Raw genomic sequence first — 23,989 nt, forward strand, 5'->3', positions numbered from 1 at the left:
ATATATATGAAAAAAGAAATTCATAGATTAAATGTGGTAAATAGAGGTCTCTGTAAATATATAGACTAGAATACATATCACAGGTCTTATTGTGTAGGCACCTTTCTGTCAGATATTTTTAACAAAATCTGATATTTTCCAGATTCCTGCATCAGTTGGTGGTGGAGGCGTCTCCGTAGCCAGGTGGGAAGGAGCAGCAGTGCGTAGCACACGCTTCTTGATTAGACCGGGGTTCGAGCCCGTCACCACCAAATACAGAGGATGCGGAAAGGTCAAGGGAATGACCATCGCATATTCCTGGAGCAATATGGCCTTAGTTGCTAATGCTCCTAAAAACCAAATAACAAACAATCGGTTGGTGCCATTACAGCAAATTTACTAATGTCGCAAACTGGAAATACAGGGAGAAATAGAGCCTCCATAGCCAGGTGGGTAGGAGCAGCAGCGCGTAACACATGCTTCTTGATTAAACCGGGGTTCGAGCCCATGAGACACCAAATACGGAGGATGCGGAAAGGTCAGGGAATGACCACTACATATCCCCGGAGCAATATGGCCTTAGTTGCTAATGCTCCTAAAAACCAAATAACAACAACAGGGAGAAATCCTATTCCCAAAAGAATCCTTAACATTCAAAGATTCCCCCCCCCACCTTCTGGATTAAAGTGCCTAGTCTTACCATTATAACATTCTGCATTAGAATCTTTCTTAGGCAGTCTATTAAATAAAAAATAATAATAGCAATAGTAATAAAAACTTTAGGCTTTTATAACCATGTGACTTTTGGCTCTGTGTATTCTATTCTGTTGGATATTCATTATGCTTAATTATTAATTGCCCTTAACAGTAAGTAGAGAAGAAAGGATGTCTGAATGAAATCTTATGAAATTATTGCATGGAGGGAATAATCAAAATATGTTGTAAATAACATTGTTGACCATTGCAAAACAAATTAAATTCTTAATATCATATACATCTAAATTTTATTTAATTTTATTTTTTTTTACAGATTAGATCTCCTAATGTGACTGTTTTCAGTGAAACCATATATAATTTAGTTGCATCTGCCAATGTTATTCAGAAAGCTTTAGGTAGAGAAGAAGTAAGATTAAAGCTGAATTTATGGCAAGAAGCTGCTGTGTTTGTTAAATCTCAGTAAGTCAGGTGATCACAAACTCACCAAGTTCCCCCCTCCCTAGTATGCAAGCATGTAATCAGTTGTTTATAGCTGAAAATAAAATGCAGTATGAAAATTTTAATTTTGAAATACTCCAATTTTATTTCAGCTTCAAGCTTACTCTGATTGAGCAAGTGGAAGGTCGATCATCTGTTAAAGCTGACAATGTAGAGCTGGCAGTGGAAACATTAGCACAAGGTATTATTTTAAATCCATTTAAATTGAAGTGGGTAGCACCATTGCTAGTACAACATAAAATACATTAACTTGTTTATTAATATATATATATATATATATATATATATATATATAAAGCAGAATTAACACTAATATCCAAATTATTTAGATAATTTTAGATCATTTAAACTACAGATATATTCAGGACAGGACAAATTAATGCCATCAGAAATGTTATTGTTGTTGTTATTTGGTTTTTAGGAGCATTAGCAACTAAGGCCATATTGCTCCAGGAATATGCGGTGGTCATTCCCTGACCTTTCCGCATCCTCCGTATTTGGAGGTGATGGGCTCGAACCCCGGTCTAATCAAGAAGCGTGTGCTACGCACTGCTGCTCCTTCCCACCTGGCTACGGGGGAGCCCCATCAGAAATGATTGAACATTACATAAGCCTGCAAAAATACGAGATATTTATTTTTATTTCAAACTTTAAAGCTTAAGAAAAAGGTGTAACCATAAAGGGCTCTAACTGTCTCAATATATAGGGTGATTCACTAGCAGTGCGACAAACTTGCAGGAGGTGTAGGGGGCACAAAGACGAATCGGAATCACATAGCATTGCAGGGTCCAAAATGCCTTCATCATGCCGTAGAGGACGTTGAACGGGAGGTCGCATGAACAGCGATCCCGCTGGAAGTCAGCATTTTCGAACCGATTCCCGAGGCAGTAGGATGGACGAGTATTCAAACGTTGAACTGGCCGACATGCACCTCGCGTATGGAGCTGCGGACTGTAACAGGCGCACCGCTCTGCACTTGTACCAGGAACGTTTCCCGCACAGGCATGCTCCTCATCATACGATTTTGGCACGTGTGCACAGAAGGTTACGTGAGACTGGTTGTTTCACAAGAGGTACCATGAATCGAGAGCGAACGACGAGAACACCAGACAATGACGAGAATGTCCTACGTCTTGCAGAAGGCAATCCGAGTACGAGTACTCGAGCGATAGGCCAACGATTGGGTATTTCCCAATCCACTGTATGGAGGATACTGTCAACAAACCAAATGAGTTCATACCATCTGCAGCGCGTCCAATCATTGGAGCTTGCGGATTATCCACTCCGGAGGACTTTTGCTACTTGGTTTCTTCAACAGAAACGGTTCACAAATGCTGACTTCCAGTGGGATTGCTGTTCACGCGACCTCCCGTTCAACGTCCTCTACCGCATGACGAAGGCATTTCGGACCCTGCAATACTATGTGATTCCGATTCGTCTTTGTGCCCCCTCCACCTCCTGCAAGTTTGTCGCACTGGTAGTGAATCACCCTGTATAGCCAAGTCATACTAATTCCAATATTAACAAAATAAAAATCAATATTACCATAATGTTGTTACTGAATAAGGCCTACATCGAAAGGCATGTCAATTGGGGCTAGCGCCTCTCAATATATGCCATCAATAACAACATGAGCTATATGTTTCTGCTAGTTACATTCCAGCCTCATCATATTCATATATACTAAATATAGTATACATAATAGCTTTAAGATTAAATTTAAGTTTAAATTTAAGTAGCTAAATGAGCTAATGTAACCAAAATAAATATGAAACTCATAATAAAAAATTTGAATGGCAGACTGGCAAAATATAACTGCTAGTCCTGCAGATAGCCAACCTCTTAAACATTAATGGAATATTTACACAAGTATTTCTATTTCCATAGCAAAATGGACAGGAGAAAAAAATAGTGAGGGCATGAGCCCAAAAAATAGGCTAAAAGAATAGGCAACAAGTATAGCAAATAGTACCTCAATCTCCCTCGAATTACTCTAATAGATTTTGAGGCATAAGATATAAGAGTTAGATAGCATGAAGATAAAAGTAAAGGTAAAGACAGCAAACTACTTTGGAAAATTACTGGGGGTGTAAATCCCCGTCCCTTAGCAGGGTTCCTGGTAATTCATTGTGTAAAGAAAGCTTGTACTAATCCAATTAAGATTAAAGTATTCTAAAATAGAATTAAGGTTAAAGTTAAGGACCATAATAATAGAAGAGCAAGCCAAACTTACAGAACAAAGCAAAATTAACCAATATATCTGAACAAAGCAAAATTTTACCGATACCTCGGAGTAGAGCAAACAAAATGTGGATAGACCCAAGCTGCTGCGTGAAGTGAAAGAAAGTTCAAAGCTCCCTCTACTGTCATATTCAATTACGGAAAAGGTATCCTCCAATTAAAAGCATTGTGAACATAAGCGACCTCTGGACAACAAAAAAAAATTTATTCTTTCCCATAGAACAAAATCCCCAAATTCCTAACTATAGTATGAGGGCAAATATTATTATGCCATAGTTTTATAGCTATGCAAATAGCGCTACAACAGTAATAGTACTGTTGTTGAGCTCTTTAGCTAAAGTGGCAGTATAAAACTTTTTACAAATAATACCATAGTTGTTGGTTGCTTTATCAACCATGGTTATAATAAATCTAGATTGCAAATCCCATAACTGCTGCTTAATTAACTTCAAGTCAAAAATCATGTCCTTATCATACTGTTTGAACTTACAGTTAATCTGTTTAACCAATGCCTCGTATGTAAGACAAGTCCACATACGGAATGCCTCTACTGGTATGCTGTATTTATACACCAATTTTAGGCTAAATTGTATCAGATCAATACGAATTTGATTACAGATTTGCTTAAGACTAGCCCTAAAATGGGGCCTAAACTTAAAACCATAGGACAGCAACCTCCTAAGTTCTACATGTTTGACTATACTCAAGTTTCCTGTGATTATATGTTTATGGTGTACATCAACATAAGTTTGATATTCTGGTAAATGGCAGAAGCAGAGGGAATCATTCTTTGTAATCTTAAGATTTATCACCTCTTGTTTATAATTACATACCTTCAGGCCAATGGGCTTAACATAACTGAATCTAGTATCTATACTTGAATTGGGTAAAGGCAAAGCATAGTTGAAGTGGTTAAGAATCTGTTCTAGGTTAATGCAATCTAAAACCCTATTTAAAAATTTAAAACTTATAAAATCCTTTGTAACTACATTAATATTTCTCAGCTTAGCATAAAAATATCAAACAGCAGATGTTTCAGGTGTGCATTGATAAATTTATGATCTCTGCATATATTCAGCAAAGCCTTCAACCAGCTAACTTTCATACCAAACACCATGTCATGAATCAACTTAATACTGATTATAGGTTGATCCCAAGACTTTATCAAGTCTGAAAAATTACCTATGCTATCTAACTCTTATATCTTATTCCTCAAAGTCTATTAGAAGAATTCGAGGGAGATTGAGGTACTATTGCTATAATTTGTTGCCTATTCCTTTTGCCTATTTTTTCCTCCTGGCCATTTGCTATGGAAACAGAAATACTTGTAAATATTCCATTAATGTTTAAGAGGTTGGCTATCTGTAGGGCTAGCAGTTATATTTTGCCAGTCTGCCGTTCAAATTTTTTATTATAAGTTTCATATTTATTTTGGTTACATTAGCTCATTTAGCTACTTAAATTTAAAGTTAAATTTAATCTTAAAGCTATTATGTATACTATATTCAGTATATATGAATACGGTTGAGGCTGGTATATAACTAGCAGAAACAGATAGCTCATGTAAAACAGATAGCTCATGATGGCATATATTGAGCGGCGCTAGCCCCACTTGACGTGCCTTTCAATGTAGGCCTTATTTAGTAACAACATTATGGTAATATTTATTGTTTATTTTGTTAATATTGGAATTGGCATGACTAGTTTAAATATATATATCTTAACTTGTTTATTTGTGTGTGTGTGTGTGTGTGTGTGTGTGTGTGTGTGTGTGTGTGTGTGTGTGTGTGTGTGTGTGTGTGTGTGTGTGTGTGTCGAAATTACTGCTTTAGCTGTTTTAATAATATAAGACATTTTTAGAATTGATTGGCTTAGGAGGGTGAATAGTTATGGTTTCAGTACAGTGAGATACCAGTGCATCTGCCTCAATGTAAAGAACCATGGGGTAAGATGGGAAAATGCCAAGGATGGCTTTCTATGCAAATTTTTTACTGGGAAAACAAAAGTATGGCTAACACATGGAATGGATATGAAAATATGGTGAATCATGGAACATATAGAATGTGCACTCTGACCAGTGCTAAGCAGCTATAGCTGAGAGGAGTAGTAAAATAAAATGCTTTTAGAGAATAGTAGGTTAAAAAAACAATTTTTAAATAATAATGGCATTATTTTTTTTAATGCACAGTGAGTTAAGTAAAAATTAATGTAACCTCATATTATTACATTGATTTTTACTTTACTCACTCACTTTAAAAATGGCCATTGTTATTTAAAAATTCTTCACGTAACCTACTATTCTCTAATAGCATTTCTTATATATATATATATATATAAAAAGAAAAAGGGAGAAGCAAAAAAGTAGACAAATGCAATCGAAGGCAGTAAAAGCTAAACCTCAGAAATGCAAGGAAAATAAAATGGGGGGGGGGGAGAGAGAGAGAGAGAGAGAGAGAGAGAGAGAGAGAGAGAGAGAGAGAGAGAGAGAGAGAGAGAGAGAGAGAGAGAGAGAGAGAGAGAGATGGATTTAATATAATGCATATAAATTTAATCAAAAAAGAATATAGCTGTATAATGCATTTAATCAAGAAGGGATATTGCTGTACAACTCATAACACCGGCATCATCCTCAGGTGTCAACCACTGGAATTGCAAGCAATAACTGCCATATAGTGTCTCTATTTCTGATGTAAAATACATGCCAATAAAGGTACAGATAAAGCATAAGTAGAAAATAAAATCTAGTTAAAGATTTTGATTAAAATTAATAGAAACTAAAACAAACAGAAATAAAAAGCTTCACTAAACCTTTATTTTGGGAGGTCAACAGTTGTCTTGTTTAATGCTTATCCATGATGGATTCTCAGCCTTCACGAAATGCTTAATGCCAATGGCACATGTAATGCTTTCCTCATGATAGGCTTCTGGCATCACATGGAAGAATTAGCAGCAGCTTTCTTTTTCAAATGAATACAAACCTTGTTAAATTCTTTTTCACTTAATAGAACAATATTATTCACTGTCTCTTAGCTTGTCTTCACTTCACCAACAATTATCAATACTGACATAGGTGATGTTATATCATAAGATGATCCAGTGCTACTGGTATATATTTTCTCTCCAAAATAATTAGTTCTGTTCATGATGAGAATTGTGAACATAGCTGATTATATAAAGGCTTGGATAATTGAACAGTCATTATATAATTATGCTAAACATAGGCCAATTATACTAATGATCCTTCTGTTTTCATAATGAAAGTAATTTAGGTATTTGTATATAATAGTGTCAGTAGTAAAGTTAGTAATATAAAAATGACAAATACAATTTTATAAATGCTACAACTTTTATTTTTTTTCATAAAGCAGAAGTTCAAAGTGCTGAAAAAAATATATTTTTATAGGTGAGAGAATACAATTATTTAAAGATAATCTCATTGCTCAATCTGATATCAGACAGTGTACTGGGAGTCAGTGCAGATCTGTAAGTATTTTTGAAGATTTATCTTTTATATTTACATATATTTATTGATATTCCTCTGAATTCAAATGTTGAGTAGGACATTCATATTAGTATTGATATTAATATATAAAGGTGCACAGATGCTAGGCTTTTCCTGAATCAGAAAAAGAAAAGAAAGAAAATATTAATATGCTTTATGTTTCTGCTTGTCTACATCAAAATTGGTTGTCTGTGCATAATTTTTTTTTTATTAAAACTACCATAACATTAGCAAACAAACAATTTAGTAAGAGGTTAAAACTAATATCTTAAATATTAAAAAGTAGTATATTTCCAGAATTTAAAAAATAATCTCATAACACTTTAAAGTTCCCACTGTATACATAGAAGTATGGTACCCAAGAGGAGCTAAAATAAAACCTAGAAGACAACAGAGATGGACAGATGAAATTCACGAGCTCGTGGGTAGTAAATGGATGGCCATTGCACAAAACACAAGGAACTGGAAACTTGGAGAGGCCTTCACCCTGCAGTGGATTAAAAATGGCTGATGATGATGACAATATATACAAGTAGTGAAGAGTGTTTGAAAAATAATCATTCTTCCAATATTTGCTATTCTGTCAATAGTTACTAGATTTCTCATCACAGCAGTTTTTTATTGTTTACTAATATGGAATAGCTAAGAAATTTTGCTTTTTCTTCTGCTAACTGCATTCTGTCCATAACAGAAATGTCATTTATATTGTCCTATTCAAATTGATCTTTGTTTTTTCCATTATTAGTCATTTCTGTGTGGCAGTAGTTTTCCTTTAGAATAATTGAGTGAGAGTCTTCAAGACTGCATTTTGTTATTGTTTAACAATGTGCATTTTTTTTTACACAGTTGTCTCATTTAGGCTGCCTGACTTGCATTTCAAAATAGTGGTACCCACTCTAAGACAAACTGTCTCTTTTTCATTGTTTTGTTTATTTCAGTACTTTTTCAGTACTTTTTTGCTTTTTTGTACCTTACTGATTTATGAAAGAGTATACTAAAGAAGAGATTGTTGAAAATTTATTCCAAAAGAACTTACAAGATTATGGATATACTTTTGATGAGATTAAGGATGAAGCGGTTCTACATTTCATCATTGGGGCTAAATCAGAGCTTTAGTTGAATTTTTCACCCAGGATCCTTAAAAAATATTATGGATAATGAACATACCTATCTGAGATTTACATCCCATAAATATAGAAGATTTACAGCAGTGATAAAATGTTTCAAATATCTTTCTCATGGGCATTCCTTGACACACTGTACACATAAAACAGTTTCTTGTGGCCATTGTGCCAATGGCAGATTGGCACAATGGCCGCAGTGAATCATCTCTGCACAATATGCAGAGATGATTCACCAAAATGTATAAACATTTTGCAAGAGAAAGAACTGTCAGTTTGATCAATTTGAAGTTAACTTAAATGATGCCAATTCTTAGCTACTTTGATAGTTTTCTGTGTACTAAAGTGATGCTTTTGCACTAACCTGTATATTAGTTAACTTCTATGCAACCTGAGTCTTTAGCTCTAAAATGCTTTTAGTCTGATCTATTTGCACACCATCAGTCATCTCTGGTGTTGCAATGATGATAACTGGGTTATCATCATTGCAACACCAGGGTACCTGCCCACCCACTGATAAGAAGCTAATAAGCTTTGAAACAGTGCTGTCTAGGTGGTGGTATCCACTGAGAATAAGTAACAATAGTCTTCTCCATTGGTGAAGCGTTACTTATTTGAGGTAGTGAAATATAGCAACTCATTGTGGAGGTATTCACAGTATGAGATATATTGAATGATGCCAATTTTTAGCCACATTAGTAGTTTTCTGCATACTAAAATGATGCATTTGCACTAACCTGTATGTCAAGTTAACTTCTATGCAACCTGAGGCTTTAGCCCTAAAATGCTTTTAGTCTGTTCTACAACATCACTAACTTTTTACCTCATTGTAATTCCCTTTTTTACATAACCATTCAGTTATTATCTTTGCTATTTGTAATAATTTTGCTATTTTATCATTTTGTGCATCTCATTTCTTTATGTTTACCTTCTGTTTTGTGCCTGAAATTCATTATTTTTTGAGAATAGTTTTCAATCTTTCAAGAATTGTATTCCACTTGCATTTAAGATTGACAAGATCTGTGAAAAATGCAGTGGCAAATCTTTTGTGCTCAAATGTGTTTAATGTTTTGTTTATTGATTATTTAATAAGTTTATATTTCCAGTACTTAAATAAACAATTTTTGTAAGGGCAGATTTTATTATAACTGATCAATAACACTTGTATATACGCAAAAGATTAAAAAGTCTTATATAAACATCTTCAAGTGCAGTTTCATAAAATTTTTTTAGTGCAGCATTCACATTTATCTGTGTTTTCACAGATAAATGTGAATGCTGCACTTATTTTTCAGAAATTAAATTAAAATACTGGTAAGCTGATAATTCTTATTTTCTGAGCTACTGAAGAGCATACAAGATTAAACTGATTTAAAAAACAAGATAGCAATACTAATCTTAAATCGTTAGTTTGGATACTTATTAAAGCTTAGGCTATTTTAAAGTGCATTCTTCTTATTTTTATCAGCTTTCGGAATTGGTGCTGGAATACCAAGAAAATCTGATGTCAGAAAATCTAGCTAAAATGAAATCAGCACTTGGATATTTAAGATTACTGGAAGGCTTTCATAAAGCATCAAAAAAGGAAATTGAAGATCTTTTGAGAAATATGGAAAATAAAGATATTTTGTATGTATAAATATAACAGGTTTTTTCCACTTATTCTTTTTTTATAGATTTAGCTGAGTGTGTTTTGTCATTGTTTTACAATGAACTCTTATTTGAATTGCTCTATTTACCCTAGAGCTGTGTAAACATTTCCGAATAATAGCCTAATTTACCAGAACTATCTGGAATACCTTATTTAATAGCATCACTTTTTATAACAGAGAATGGTGATAAGACCTGTTGCCATTTGCCAGATACCAGAAGCCCTATAGATGAAAGGACATGGACAGCCTTTAGAAGGAGCATTGATCATTCAAAATTGCAGTCACTCGCTCTCACCACAAATTGTCAAATAGCTCACTATGGTTAACCCTCTGTCAGGTACCCGGGGAGTGAATCAATCCCTAAGGGTATTCAGGGTTTTCAAAAACAAAGAAAGAATAGTCCTAGTTTTGCTGAAAACCTTATTACTTTCAAGTAAAACTATATTAAATTTTATCTGCTATCACTATGCAGTCAAAAATAATCAACACATTCTTTCGGTTAGTCCTAGTAGTTTTGAAAGAAGCCATTATTTGTAACTACGGAAATTTTTCAGGGGCATTAACATAAAGTTGGTTTTGCTATTCAACCATTGTCAGTTCTCTGGAGGCAGTTGTGTACATTGTTTACTTCTTCAAATGACTACATCTGATCATTTGTTCACTCTGAATCATATATTTTTATGTTCTTGTGGGGGGAAGAGAGACAGAGAATGAATGCATATGTAAACAACTTAGAAAAACTGCTCTTTATTCATTTGTTTATGTAACAGATTGTGCATCACAAGGTGCTCCATTGAAAGAGTTCTACATGAATTTTATTTTAAAAAAAATGGAATGACTTTAAAAAATCCTTAAAATAACTGTTGCGGCTAGGAACTTGAAATTTTACATTTTCAGTGATAAAACAGTATTCTTGACATGTAAAAAATGAATGATGAGTCTTTATATGCTGTGGTGTTATAATAATTGTAAGAATTGAGTATTTAAAAATTTCATTAAAATAACTACTGTAGATATGAATGTAATGGAGGATGTTCTCAATGATTATCTTTTGAACATCCAACATTACATTTGGCGCCTCCGTAGCCAGATGGGCAGGAGCGGCAGTGCGTAGCACACGTTTCTTGATTAGACTGGGGTTCGAGCCCGTGACCACCAAATACGGAGGATGCAGAAAGGTCAGGGAATAACCACCGCATATCACCGGAGCAATATGGCCTTAGTTGCTGATGCTCCTAAAAACCAAATAACAACAACAACATTACATTCATATTATACTATTACATTCATATCAAAGATTATACTATTCTTTACTAACAAAAAAATTCAAGGAGAAATATTTATTTCCATACTATTTGCTCTTAAAGTAAGAGTCAAAAAATTTGCCTTCCTTATGGAATTTTTTTTTACAAAAAATTTTTACAAAAAAAAATGCTGCTAGAGTTATAAAAATGATATTTTCATAACTAGCTCACTATGGCACATTGCTTTCAAGGCTGCTGCTCATTCCAACAGTGCAAGGATGGCTTTCACCTCCATCTGCCACTAATGTTAATTTATTAGTCTGTGTATCACCCAAAGCTAGTAGTTGTCTGACTCCTAACATTGCCTCGATAGCATCAGCAAAAATATTGACAAAAACCCCACAAACCGTCCTGACAGCCTGTCTTCATTGCTCAGAGAACCTTCATGTCTGACTGGGCACCTCCGTAGCCAGGTGGGCAGGAGCAGCAGGGTGTAGCACACACTTCTTGATTAGACTGGGGTTTGAGCCCATGCCCACCAAATACGGAGGATACGGAAAGGTCAGGGAATGACCACCGCATATCCCCGGAGCAATATGGCCTTAGTTGCTAATGCTCCTAAAAACCAAATAACAAACAAACAAATAACATGTCTGACTGCATAATTACCTCCAGGTCTTTTTCGTTCTCTGCTAACCTGACTATTGTTAATTTGTTAGTCTGTGTATCACCCCAAGCTAGTAATTGACCGACCCACCTAACATTGCCTTGATAGCATCAGCAAAAATATTGACAAAAACCCCACAAACTGTCCTGACAGCCTGTCTACATTGCTCAGAGAACTTCATGACTGACTGCATAATTACTCCCAGGTCTTTTTCATTCTCTGCTAACCTGACTGAGGGTAATGAAAAAGTCTATAATCCCAGATTAATGTACTAACTGGTACCTCACAGTTGGTACATTAATCTGGGATTACTGTTTCCTTACATGAAGTGCCTTGCTTTTGTCATTGCAAACATCTTGCATTTGTCTTGCATTCTACTTCTCAGCCCATCTGCCTAAATTGTCTAGAATTTGTTGCAGTAGCATACGCTGATTGCTGTCGGTTTCTGTCATTAACTACCCTGCCAACCTTCATATTCTCTGCAAAAGTAAGTTATTATGGCTTCATCAGTATCATTAATAAACATAGAAAACAGCAATGGACCCCAGCATGGAAACCTGAGGGGGACTCCACTAACAACATTATTCCAAAAAGAGCAGTGCCCATTGATATCCATTCTGTTTCCTCCCATTCAAATATCCCTTTATCCATAGCAGTAACTTGCCCTTAATACCACATTGCTCCAGTTTGTAAAACAGTCTTTTATGTGCAACTGCATCAAAAACGTTTCTGAAATTTAAGTATATGATGTCAAAATTATATTTTTCATCCAGTTCCTTTACTTTGCCATATAAGTTTTGCACATTATTTTATAGGGTGTTGAGGTATAATTAGTAGTCAGTTTATTAAGAATAGTGTAATTATTATAGTTATGCTTGGATTTAGTCATGAATATTTTCTTTAGAGGTAGACAACCAAACCAGGTCAGTGGAGTTTACAACAGATCATCAATACAAACGTTAATTGTATTTAGCAGTCATAGCTTAAACCCCAGTCTACTCAAAGAGTGTGTGATACTGCACTCACACTCTTGACCACTCAGCTACTTAAAGTTATGCATTTGGACTATTGATTTTCATTTGGATAAAGTGTCTACAAAAATATTTTAAGATAACACATTCAATAATAAAATGAACATGATATTTTCATAACTAGCTTACTATGGCACATTGCTTTCAAGGCTGCTGCTCATTCCAACAGTGCAAGGATGGCTTTCACCTCCGTCTGCCACTATTGTTAATTTATTAGTCTGTGTATCACCCCTGTGTGTATATGATAAAGAATCGAGTGAATCAATAGAGGAGCACTTATTGATTAATCTGATTATCTTCTTTGGAATGAAGCAATTTTTTTTGCTAGATTTTTATTATTTATTTTCTTTTGGACAGAGTCTATGATTTTAGGAGATCTTGCTATTTCTATAAGGTAATTTACTGTTTTTTTAGAAGAAAAATATTGGGTGCAAAAGAGAATGGGAAAATTGCTCTTGATTTACAAACTGCTCCTTTGAATGCAATGGTACTCATAAACAGGAGATCACTGTAATTATTAATTACTAATAATATTAGTAAGTAATAATTAGGACAACTACTAATAACATTAATAGAATTATTAATTCTATTAATGTTATTAGTAGTTGTCCTAATTATTTTCTATATTTTTCACTTTAATTGGATTTTATTGGTAAAATTTTATTTTTTCAGCTTATGAGAAGGAGTTGCAAAAGTCACTTCAGGCTTTTATAAGTTCAGTCATCAATTGTTTAATTTTATATTTCAAGCAATAAATCAAGCATTAAAAATAAAGTAGGTGTTTAACCATGAAGCAAAATAATTAACATCGTTTTTATTAACACCATCTTTGCTTTTTACTCTTCGCTTTTTTAATAAGATTTTCCATTCTGCTTATTGTAGTGTATTGAGATATTTTTTTGTTGTTTTGTGAAGAGACGATTAGAGGGGGAAACCTATGATCAAACCATGACAGAATACTGAATGAAAGTGAAAAACCACGGTATTTTTCATCTTCATTCAAAATTAACAAAGTCTGAATTTAATTACAGTCAGTCCTCGTATAACACGTGTTTACACTACAAGAATTCAATCATACACGATTTATAAATAGGGGAACGATATCGTATATAACACGAACCGAATTCGCTTATGCACGATTCGCCTTTGTGTTTACAAAAATTGGCAGTCGAATGTAGACTCACCCCAACTGAACTCAACACGATAGGAATGAAGAGAAGATTCTGAAAATGTATTTATGTTTTTTATATCAGTGAAGGGGAAACACATTTCACCATAATAGCGTAAAAATCCACACAATTCCAGTTATCGGTATTATCGCAAGTGCAATTAGATCGAGTTTACTACCAGTTTATAACAGATTCCTAGCAGAAATTCAGCTGGAAATTGTTTTTATTGTTTTATGGTAGTAACCCCCAGAAATGTGCTTTAGTAAAATGTGAGCTAGTGAGGTGTTCATAGTGTGTCTCTGCCTTCGGTGTTGTTTATTCACATGCACGCAGCTTTGTTTATGTGTATCAAGCGTGCCTCCTCATTTTGTAATTGTGCTTTATTTTCTAAAAAATGGGTAAAATACTTAAAAGGTGTGAAAAGGAAGTGTCCTGGTGAAGACACTACAGATTCAGAGAGAAAAAGAAAAGCAATATCGATAAACAGAGGCGGACTGGGTCAAAAATTCTTACCGGGGAAAATTTGTAGTGGCCTCATACTAGCGTTTATGGCCAAAATCACACCGGCCTCTGGCCCACCTGGGTTTCCCCGGTAAGGCTTATGACCAGTCTGCCTCTGTCGATAGAGAAAGTGGGTAAAGTACCTGCCCGGCAACCCAAAGGTCGCGGGTTCGATTCCCGCCTCGGGCTTGGATCAAAGTACTGCAAAAACCTTGGGAGGTGCAATATGGCCACAGAAGCCGATGCGCCAACAACTACCAAATCAAAAAAAAAAAAAAATCAAAAAAAAAATCGATAGAGAAATAATATGAAATTGTGAAGCGCTTTGAGCGAAATGAGAGACCATGTGATATTGCACGTGCCACAGGCCTAAATGAGGCAACGCTGAGAATTACAAAGAATGCAGAGAAAATAAAAAAAACTTTCATGGCAGGAACAACTCAAAGTATAATTAAAATCCATTAGATTAAGACACACGAATTGGAAGAGATGGAACGGCTGTCATCTGTTTGGATAGAAAATCAAACAAAAAACAAGTTTGCTTACGAAAGAAGCAAAAGCAGTAGCAATATTTTATTATGTAATAGTTGTAATAAAATACGTAAGTATTTTATTACGATTATTTATTGTGTTTGGTAATGTTTTCATTACAAATGTGTATTCAATCTTGGGTAGTCAGCACCTAACCCCATTTTTCCCATAGGGCCTGTTGTTTATATTGCACGATTTTGCATTGCACGAGGGTTTCTAGGAACACAACTATCGTGCTATACGAGGACTGACTGTATATATTTAATAGGCAAGCATGTTGTTTGAGCAGTGAATATATATTTAAAATTCTGCAATCCTAATATATGTGAAATTTAAATATTTTGTGTTTGTTTTATGTAATATTGGTTTAAAGTTTATTTCATATAGTGTGTAAATTTATATTATCTATTTATGGTAGACCACAACTTTATGACCTTATTGCTGGCACACAATCTGAAGAATCTTTAGAAGTAGCTCTAAATCTCTTGGATGCTGAAAAGGATGCTGATTTAATGGAACGATTTCTTTTATGTCTTTCCATCATTCCTAATCCTAGTCGTCATGTGATAATGAGGTTGACAGTGAGTAGATATCTATTTATTTATCCTATTTGACTAGTTTTGATAATATAAAAGTTCATTGTTTCAGTGATTCTTATCATTTGGGTAATATAATGGTTACATTCATGCAGTTTCTCATTTTCATTAATTTAACATATGATAAGTATATTAATTAACAAAGTTCATTTGATGGAGGTAATTTAAGCTGCAAATAAGGAACATAAGTGGAAAACACTTTAGAACTATGTTTTATTAAAGTACTGGCATCTAAATCTAAGTTGAAATCATTGTTAAGTTAAAAAAAAAATTAAGAATATTAGAGCAGATAAGTATGATTTAGAACATGAAAATGTAATAAATAATTAAAATTAAATGTAAAATTAATGCAATTATATTAAATATATTAAACAATATACTATATACTCATTTAGAACTTCTTTTCATCCAGATGGTTTTATGGAAGTGCTATTTAAAGATAAAGTTGCTCTATCAGTATGCTGTTCTTTATCTGATTTTTAAACAAATATCTTTTTACTATGGCACACACATGAATGCATGTACACACACACACACACACACACACACACACACACACACACACACACACACACACACACACACACACATCACTTAATGTTTCCTTTGAATTTTATTCAGAAAGTGGTTACAAGAGCTTGGAAACTAGGCACCTTAGAGGAGACTTGATTGGGGTGTTTAAGGTTCTGAGAGGCATAAGCAAAATGAATGAGGATAAAATTTTCATGGTTATAAATGATTCTAGAACAAGGGGCCATAATTTCAAGTTATGGAGGAAGATGTTTAGACTGGATTGTAGGAAGTTTTATTTTAGCCAGCGAGCTCTAAATTACTGGAATAAGTTACCTACATGGATGGTAGAGGCTGACAGTTTGGGGAAATTCAAAGGTCAACTGGATCTACAGGAGGAGGGAAATGCATAGGTTGTCTATTTCCTTTTCTCTTATTAACTATTATTATTTTTAAAAATTTTCTTCTTATTATTATTATTTTATTTTATTATTATTATTATTATTATTTTTTTTTTTTTGTCCTGGTACAGCATAAGCCCTAGGCTTCCTTGCACCATGTGGCCATTGCTAATACAAGACATTTGTGACCTCTACATATATCTATTCCACTAATGATTTCAAGCTTCATGAATATTCAGTCGCAACACACATTCCTAAAAAGTGAGGCATATTTTTGCTACCAAATTATGACCCTTTTCCCCCCTTCAAATTTTTTAAAAGTATTGGAAAAATCCAGTAACAGCTGACTTTTATACTACTTTGAAACTCTCCATCTGATTTAATAATTGCCAATATGAATTATATTAGTTACATTTGATAAAAATATCAAATTCTTAAAATCCAGGTAGAGGTAAATGGAGAACATGCCAGTAATCTGATATGTCAGACAGTCAGTGCAATTACTCCATTACTATGTGCACACAATGTAATCCCACATTAATATATTAGGATTACTGCTACATAGTGGTTCATTTATCTGGAGATTCTTAATGCATGAAGAGTTACTGCTGATGATCAGAGCTTTCTCCTGTTGCTTCTCTGACATGCTGTAGAAAACAGTCATCCAGTAAACCAAAAAATCTTTGCTGTGTAAGTGGCTAAAACAAAAGTTCCAGTCAATATCTGGAAAGTTAAAATCTCTCATTATAAGACATTCTGATGTATGAGCCCACCTTATTTGTCTGTATAGTTGTTTGTTATACTCATCAGCAGTCCATGTATTTGCTTGTCTCATATGGGCCCCCAGCAATCTCTGACACCTTGCTTTCCAGGCTTCTACATGTTCTAATATATAATAGAAGCAGGACTTGAATCACTTTCACCTATGCTTGCAGCCACTGCTAATCTGTTAGTCTCTGTATCCCCTCCAAAATAGCAGTTTTTTGACCTACCTAACACTGCTTTGATAGCATCAGCAGATATTCTTGCACTCCTTCTGTTAAGTCCATCTCATTCCTCTAAAATCAATCTCTCCTGTTAGCAAGCACAGATATGCCAAGAAAAATTCTACCACGGGTGCCTTGTACAGTCTCTTCAGGGCTGAATTGATTGACAAGCTCTATTCATGTATTCTTTCTTGTCATGTCTGGACAGAATTGTAGAATTTAAACCTAACTTGCAACCTTTTCTCAGTTTTTCTCTACACTTGTTAAGTAAATCAAGTATGGAGACTGCACCTATAGAAAGACATTGTGCTTCTTGAAAGGGTCCAAAGATGGGTAACAAATTACCAAACAAATTGGCAAAAAGGCATCCATATGAGGAAAGACTTTAAATATGTGGGTTGCAGAGCCTGGAAACCAGGCACCTTAGAGGAGACTTGATTGAGGTGTTTAAGGCTCTGAGAGGCATAAGCAAAATGAATACGGGTGAAATTTTTACAGTTATAAATGATTCTAGAACAAGGGGCCATAATTTCAAGTTATGGGGGGAGATGTTTAGATCAGATTGCAGGAAGTTTTATTTTAGCCAGCGAGTTATAAATTACTGGAATAAGTTACTTACATGGGTGGTAGATGCTGACAGTTTGAGAAAATTCAAAGGTCAGCTGGATTTATGGGAGGAGGGAAATGCATAGGTTGTCTATTTCCTTTTCTCTTATTATTTTTATTATTATTATTTTACTTTATTTATTTTTTGTTGTTTTATTTTTTATTTTGTTTTATTATTATTATTATTATTTTTGGCTGGTGCAGCATAAGCCATAGGCTTCCTTGCACCATGTGGCCATTCCTAAAAAAAAAAAAAAAATCCCCAATTTTTTATCCTTAATAGTCTTTAGTACCACTTGTTATTATTATTATTTGGTTTTTAGGAGCATTAGCAACTAAGACCATACTGTTCCAGGGATATGCGGTGGTCATTCCCTGACCTTTCTGCATCTTCCGTATTTGGTGGTCACGGGCTCGAACCCTGGTCTAATCAAGAAGCGTGTGCTACTCACTGCTGCTCCTGCCCACCTGGCTATGGAGGTGCCAGTACCACTTGTAAAACAATATCACATTTTTGTTCTCTTAAAAGGTCATAGTTGCTGTACAGCATCATTAATTTTTGCCCTTGGCAGACATAACTGGGTGACCTACCTGAAAAAAAATTAAACTGATAAGGCAAGATTTTTTTTACAGCCAGAATCTTGCAATGTAAATTAAAATTTTTTTTGTCTAATATGTATAAGATTGTTTTCCTTGTTTACAACAAATTTAAATATTTAATTTAGCATACTTATACATCACATCTCTCACTGGGATAGATGTGATATCCTATGTTTGTTACCTCTTATGTCCTGTCTTTTAAACAGTAGAACCATATTTGCATATTTATTAATTCGGGGTGGCTTAGACCACTAATATTTGTGATGCAGCACCTAAAAATTAATTTCAATCTTATAGTTGAACATTAGTTTTTCTGAAGGAGAGTTTTTTTATTTTTAATACAAATTTCCAACGTAATCCTTAAGTAATTATGAATTATGCTGGAAATATTAACCCCATTTCAATTCATTTATCAATTTGAAGTTTTAATTTTTAACTGTACCAAAGAAAGTTTAACCAGATTTATTATTGAACTGAATTACAGAAACTTGCACATGAACCATTCAAGAATGAAAAAATCAAAGCAACAGTTCTTAATACTCTTTCTTCTTTGGCTAAAGTATATTGGCAGAATAAAAAAAGATATCAATCTGAGGTAAGAATTTTTTTTATTATTTTTTTTTTATTAATGTGATTTTGTAATAATGCATAATTTTTTGCAGGAGCAACCCTAGATATGTTATCTCTCCTAAGCAGTTTCTATTCAAGGACATCCTCCCTCTCACCATCAGGGTACCTATAAAATGTAGTTTTACCATTTATTACAAGTCCCCAATGCAGTACTTATCTCATATACAGCTTCAAGGTGACTCTGCTTTTTAGCTTTTAATTATATGATATCTAATAGAAAATAATTATGAAACCAAAATCATTATACACATAGTGAAGCATATGCTTCACTACCATTCATAAACTTTTGCATATTAATAATAGCAAATAAATTCAAATATCATATTAAATCAACTACAAATCATGTATAAAATATGCAAAGTGTTTATTATAACTAGCATAATTGCTTCACCAGTCTATTCTTAGTAAGTTTTATCACTCTACAGGGATGGGGACACTTAAGTAGAAATGGAGCAAGAATATTTGCTGATTCTATCAAGGCAGTGCTAGCTTGGTGGGATATACAGACTAAAAGATTAACAGTGGCTGCAGGCAGAGGCAAAAGTGATTCTTGCACTGCTATTAGAATGAGCAGCAGCATGGAAAGCAAGGCAATGGAGATTTCCAGGACTGTTGGAAGTCATAGTGGAACAAATAAATACATGGGCTGTGTTAGGGTAACTAAGAGTAGAAACAAGTGCATGTATACTTGCATGCACACCAATGCTAGGAGCATAGTTAATAAATTTTATGTGCTTGAAGTGCTACTCAAGACATCAAAGGCAGATATTGTTGGGATATCAGAGATGTGGTGTCACACAGATATAAGCAGTGCAGAATTGGAATTGGGAAGTACAATGAGGAGTATATAGACAGGAAGGGAGGAAGGGTTTTGCTGTTAGTTAAGAAACACACAAAATCTAAAAAAAAAAGTGCATCCAATTGATGTTGGTGGACAATGCAGTGTCGAGGCTGTTTGGTGTGACCTAAGCACTGGGAAAGAAAAAATGAGAGTAGGTGTGTGTTATAGGCCTAATGAATCTGATGAGTATAATGAGCAGTTGTGCAGAGAAATAGTGGGCCAGTAAATCAGAATGTCTTATAATGGGGGATTTTAACTTTCCAGATATTGACTGGAACTTGTGGGTTGGTCACTCTCACACTAGCAAGACTTTTTTTGGATTTATTGGATGACTGTTTTCTGCAGAGCATCATGTTCGAGAGGCAACCCGAAGGAGTAATACTCTACTCTTGATCTAATTATCGGCAGTGATTATTCATGCATTAAGAATTTGCAGATAAAGGAACCATTTTGTGACAGTGATCACAATGTACTGATATGGGAATTACTTAAAGATGTAACTACAAGGCTAAATGGAATGGCTTTTACTTTCGTAAAGGTGACTACAGGAGTCTCAGACAGTTTTTAAATTCTGTACAGTGGAATCAACTGATGATGTTACCAACGTTGAATTCTAAATGGGAAGCCTTCAGGGACTTAATTTTGGAGGCTACTAGGCTTTTCATTCCAACTGAGAAATACTGTTCAAGGTTCAGGTCTAAATGGATGTCAGATGAATTGAGGCTCGTGGCAGAGAAGAAAAATGTATCTGATGCATATAAATTATCAGGTGACACAGAAGCCTATGGCTGATATAAGCCTGTCTGTAATCAAGTCACAAAGGAGGTTAGGCAGGCAAAGGCAGATTACAAGAAATCCTTGGCAAAGGATGCAAAGAAAAACAGCAAAGAGTTCTTTATTTATGTAAACTCTAGAAGGAAAGGGATGAATGAGATTGGACCACTTAACATAGATGGGTTGACAATTGATGCTCAGGTAGCTGATAAACTGAATGAGTATTTTGCAGCTACATTTACACATGAGGAATTATTCAATGAGGGGAATGCCAGAAGTTTATCAAACTCTAACAGGGAGTTAAGTGATTTCGTAATAACTGAGAGCAAAGTGGAGGAGAAATTGTTGAAGTTAAACGTAAGGAAGGCACCTGGGGTGAACGGGATCTATCCAGTTATATTAAAGGAGGCCATAAAGGAAGTAAGTAAACCTTTAGCCATAAATGTGAGAGCTTCCTTGGAATCAGGGGAGGTCCCCATGGACTGTTGGTGTGCAAATGTATCACCAATTCAGAAAGTGGGTTCAAAAGGTGACACAAGTAACTATAGACCTGTTAGTTTAACTTGTGTTTCAGAGAAAATAATGGAGTCACTGGTTAAAGAAGCATTGCAGGATCATCTAGACAAGACTGCAGTAATAGTTAAGACACAGCATGGGTTTGTTAAAGGGAGGTCTTGTCTGATCAATTTGATTGGATATTATGATGCGGTCACAAAGGAACTGAATGTCAAAAATAATTTTGATATCATATACTTGGATTTCAGGAAAGCTTTTGATACTGTTGCACATGGAAGACTGCTGTACAAATTGGAGAGGTATGGCATTAAGGGTAGGTTGCTACAGTGGATAAAGGATTGGTTGAGTGGAAGACGACAGAGTGGTAATCAATGGACACTGCTCTTTGTGGACAAATGTTATTAGTGGAGTTCCCCAGGGTTCGGTGCTGAGCCCATTGTTGTTTTGTGTATTCATCAATGATATTGATGAAGGTATATCAGAATTAATGTCCAAGTTTGCACATGATATAAAGGTTGGCAGGGTTGTTAATGACAGTGAAGACAGTATGCTACTCCAACTGGATCTAGATAAGTTGGGCAAATGGGCTGAGAAGTGGCAACTGAAAAGTTTAACATTGACAAATGCAAAGTACTGCATATGGGTAACAATAACTCAAAAGAAACATACCAACTGTGTGGTACGTTTCTCAGGGAAGTGGAAAGTGAAAAAGACCTAGGGGCAATTGTGCAGTCAAATATGAAGTTTGCTGAACAGTATAGACAGGCTGCCAGTGCAGGTCATGGAGCTTTGTCAGTGATATATAGGAATTTTGCTAGCAGGGACAGGGAGGTGATTATCTCGTTGTACAAGGCAATGGTCAGGCCACACCTTGAGTACTGTGCAGGTCTGGAGGCCTCATTTTAGGAAGGATGTAGAGTCGCTAGAATGAATACAAAGACGGGCAACAAGATTGGTGAAGGGAACAAAGGGGCGCTCTTACCAAGAAAGGCTTAAGTTCTGCAAATTGCAGTGGCTGGAGAGTAGGCACCTATGAGGTGATGTGATTGAGGTGTATAAGGCCTTGAATGGGTTGAGCCAGCTGAATGCTGATGTGATTCTTCCTCTTGTTCAGATTAAGAACCTGAGGAGGGCATTGATTCAAATTGAGGAAAGACAGTTGTAGAATAGATATGCGGAAATTTACCTTTAGCCAGCGGGTGGGTGGTTGATTGGTGGAGCAGACTTCCATGTTTTATTGTGGAAGTTGATGGCCTAAATAAATTTAAGGCTGAGCTGGATAGGCATTTGGAACGAATGGAGGTGTGAAATGGGAGGTTTTTATTTTGGCTGATGCTGCATAAGCTTGCCTTCTTGCATCGTATGCCACTACTGATGCTAATGCTCTCCTCTTGCTTGTAATATGCTATAGACTCTTACAGTTTTTTCAACACTTGGACACTGACTTTTCCTTTTATCAGCTAATTTTCAAATAAATCAAATATGATTACAAATCACCAAAAAAACATTGTACACAGATGTTTAGCACTGAAGGAGCACACAGACTGAGTGACATATGTTCTTTGTATGCAGAACTGGAAATGGAATGGCATTAAGTTGTAAATGTAGTCAAATTGCCATAAGTGTTTTTTAAATAATGACATATTAAAATTTTTTTTTGTGTATTAACAATGTTAGTTTGCTTTTTAAAATAATTTTCATCTCTATAACTTTTTTAAATATTCAACCTTTACTAATACTGTTTGCTGAAGTATTACAGTAAACCCCCGCTATTCGCGGGGGTTACGTTCCTGAGAAATGTCGCAAATACCGAAAACACGAATACTGAGTTATGGCTCCCATAGTAATAAAGGGGTTCTGTTCCAAAGTATGAAATATATAAGAAAAACTAGTCTAAAATTTTGTCTATGTATGTATTATATGTACCTTCATAATATGACCATTAGAAATGCAAGCATATGGCATCGAAATGAAAATAAGAAACAATTTAATATTAAATGTAATATTTATTAGAAATTTCAAACAAATCTTTCAAACCAGTGCCTTTGCTAGCAAAAAAACTTATCCTGCCAGTGCTATAACCAGTTTCGCTAAAGTGTTGATAAAGGAGTTTTGCTTTTTCACGAATGATGAGTGAACTTAACTGAATTTTATTTTGAGTCCAGTCTTCTATCCACAGATTTAAAGCTTTTTCCATTTTTTCTAACTTAACATCACGAGTTACTTAAGCAATTAGCGCGTTTTCACGGACACTACGGCGGATTTTTTGATTGGTCGTACCATCGACTCATTGATTTTATAATGTTTTGCCACTGAGGAGACACTTTCACGATTAGAAATTTTGTCTAATAACTCAATTTTATTCGCTGATGTCATCACCTTCTTTGATATTTTCACATTTCCCTCGTTATTCGTAGCCATATTTTTGTACGGGTTAGAAAGAACTTGTCCACAATAAAGTCACTTTCTTTCATTAACACGCTCGAAAAAGTCTGTTTTACACACTGCAAAACAGTAGATTTATCACTTTTTGTAAGCATATCAATTTATAAATTGATAAATTTATTCAATTTATAAGCGTATAAATTAAAAGCAAACGCGAAACCTTCCACGACAAGTGCATAACACATACTGAACATGGATTAGCGAGAAACATCCACACTCGCGATTTTGTCC

At 34.9% G+C, this 23,989-nt stretch overlaps 1 protein-coding gene across 1 annotated transcript in view; it reads left to right on the plus strand.

The window, feature by feature from the left end:
- The window catches only part of LOC150089693 (microsomal triglyceride transfer protein large subunit-like), a 95,527-nt gene that overhangs the window by 16,808 nt on the left and 54,730 nt on the right, over positions 1-23,989 (plus strand). The window contains exons 3-8 of the mRNA XM_090390076.1: positions 1,010-1,155; positions 1,287-1,375; positions 6,839-6,918; positions 9,527-9,687; positions 15,272-15,434; positions 19,037-19,147. Of these exons, the coding sequence (XP_090246202.1) occupies positions 1,010-1,155; positions 1,287-1,375; positions 6,839-6,918; positions 9,527-9,687; positions 15,272-15,434; positions 19,037-19,147 (750 nt within the window). The remainder of the gene's footprint in view (positions 1-1,009; positions 1,156-1,286; positions 1,376-6,838; positions 6,919-9,526; positions 9,688-15,271; positions 15,435-19,036; positions 19,148-23,989) is intronic.

Source organism: Mastigoproctus giganteus, chromosome 2, assembly GCF_048544385.1.
Source record: "Mastigoproctus giganteus isolate SK-2022 chromosome 2, ASM4854438v1, whole genome shotgun sequence".
Lineage (NCBI taxonomy): Eukaryota > Metazoa > Arthropoda > Arachnida > Uropygi > Thelyphonidae > Mastigoproctus > Mastigoproctus giganteus.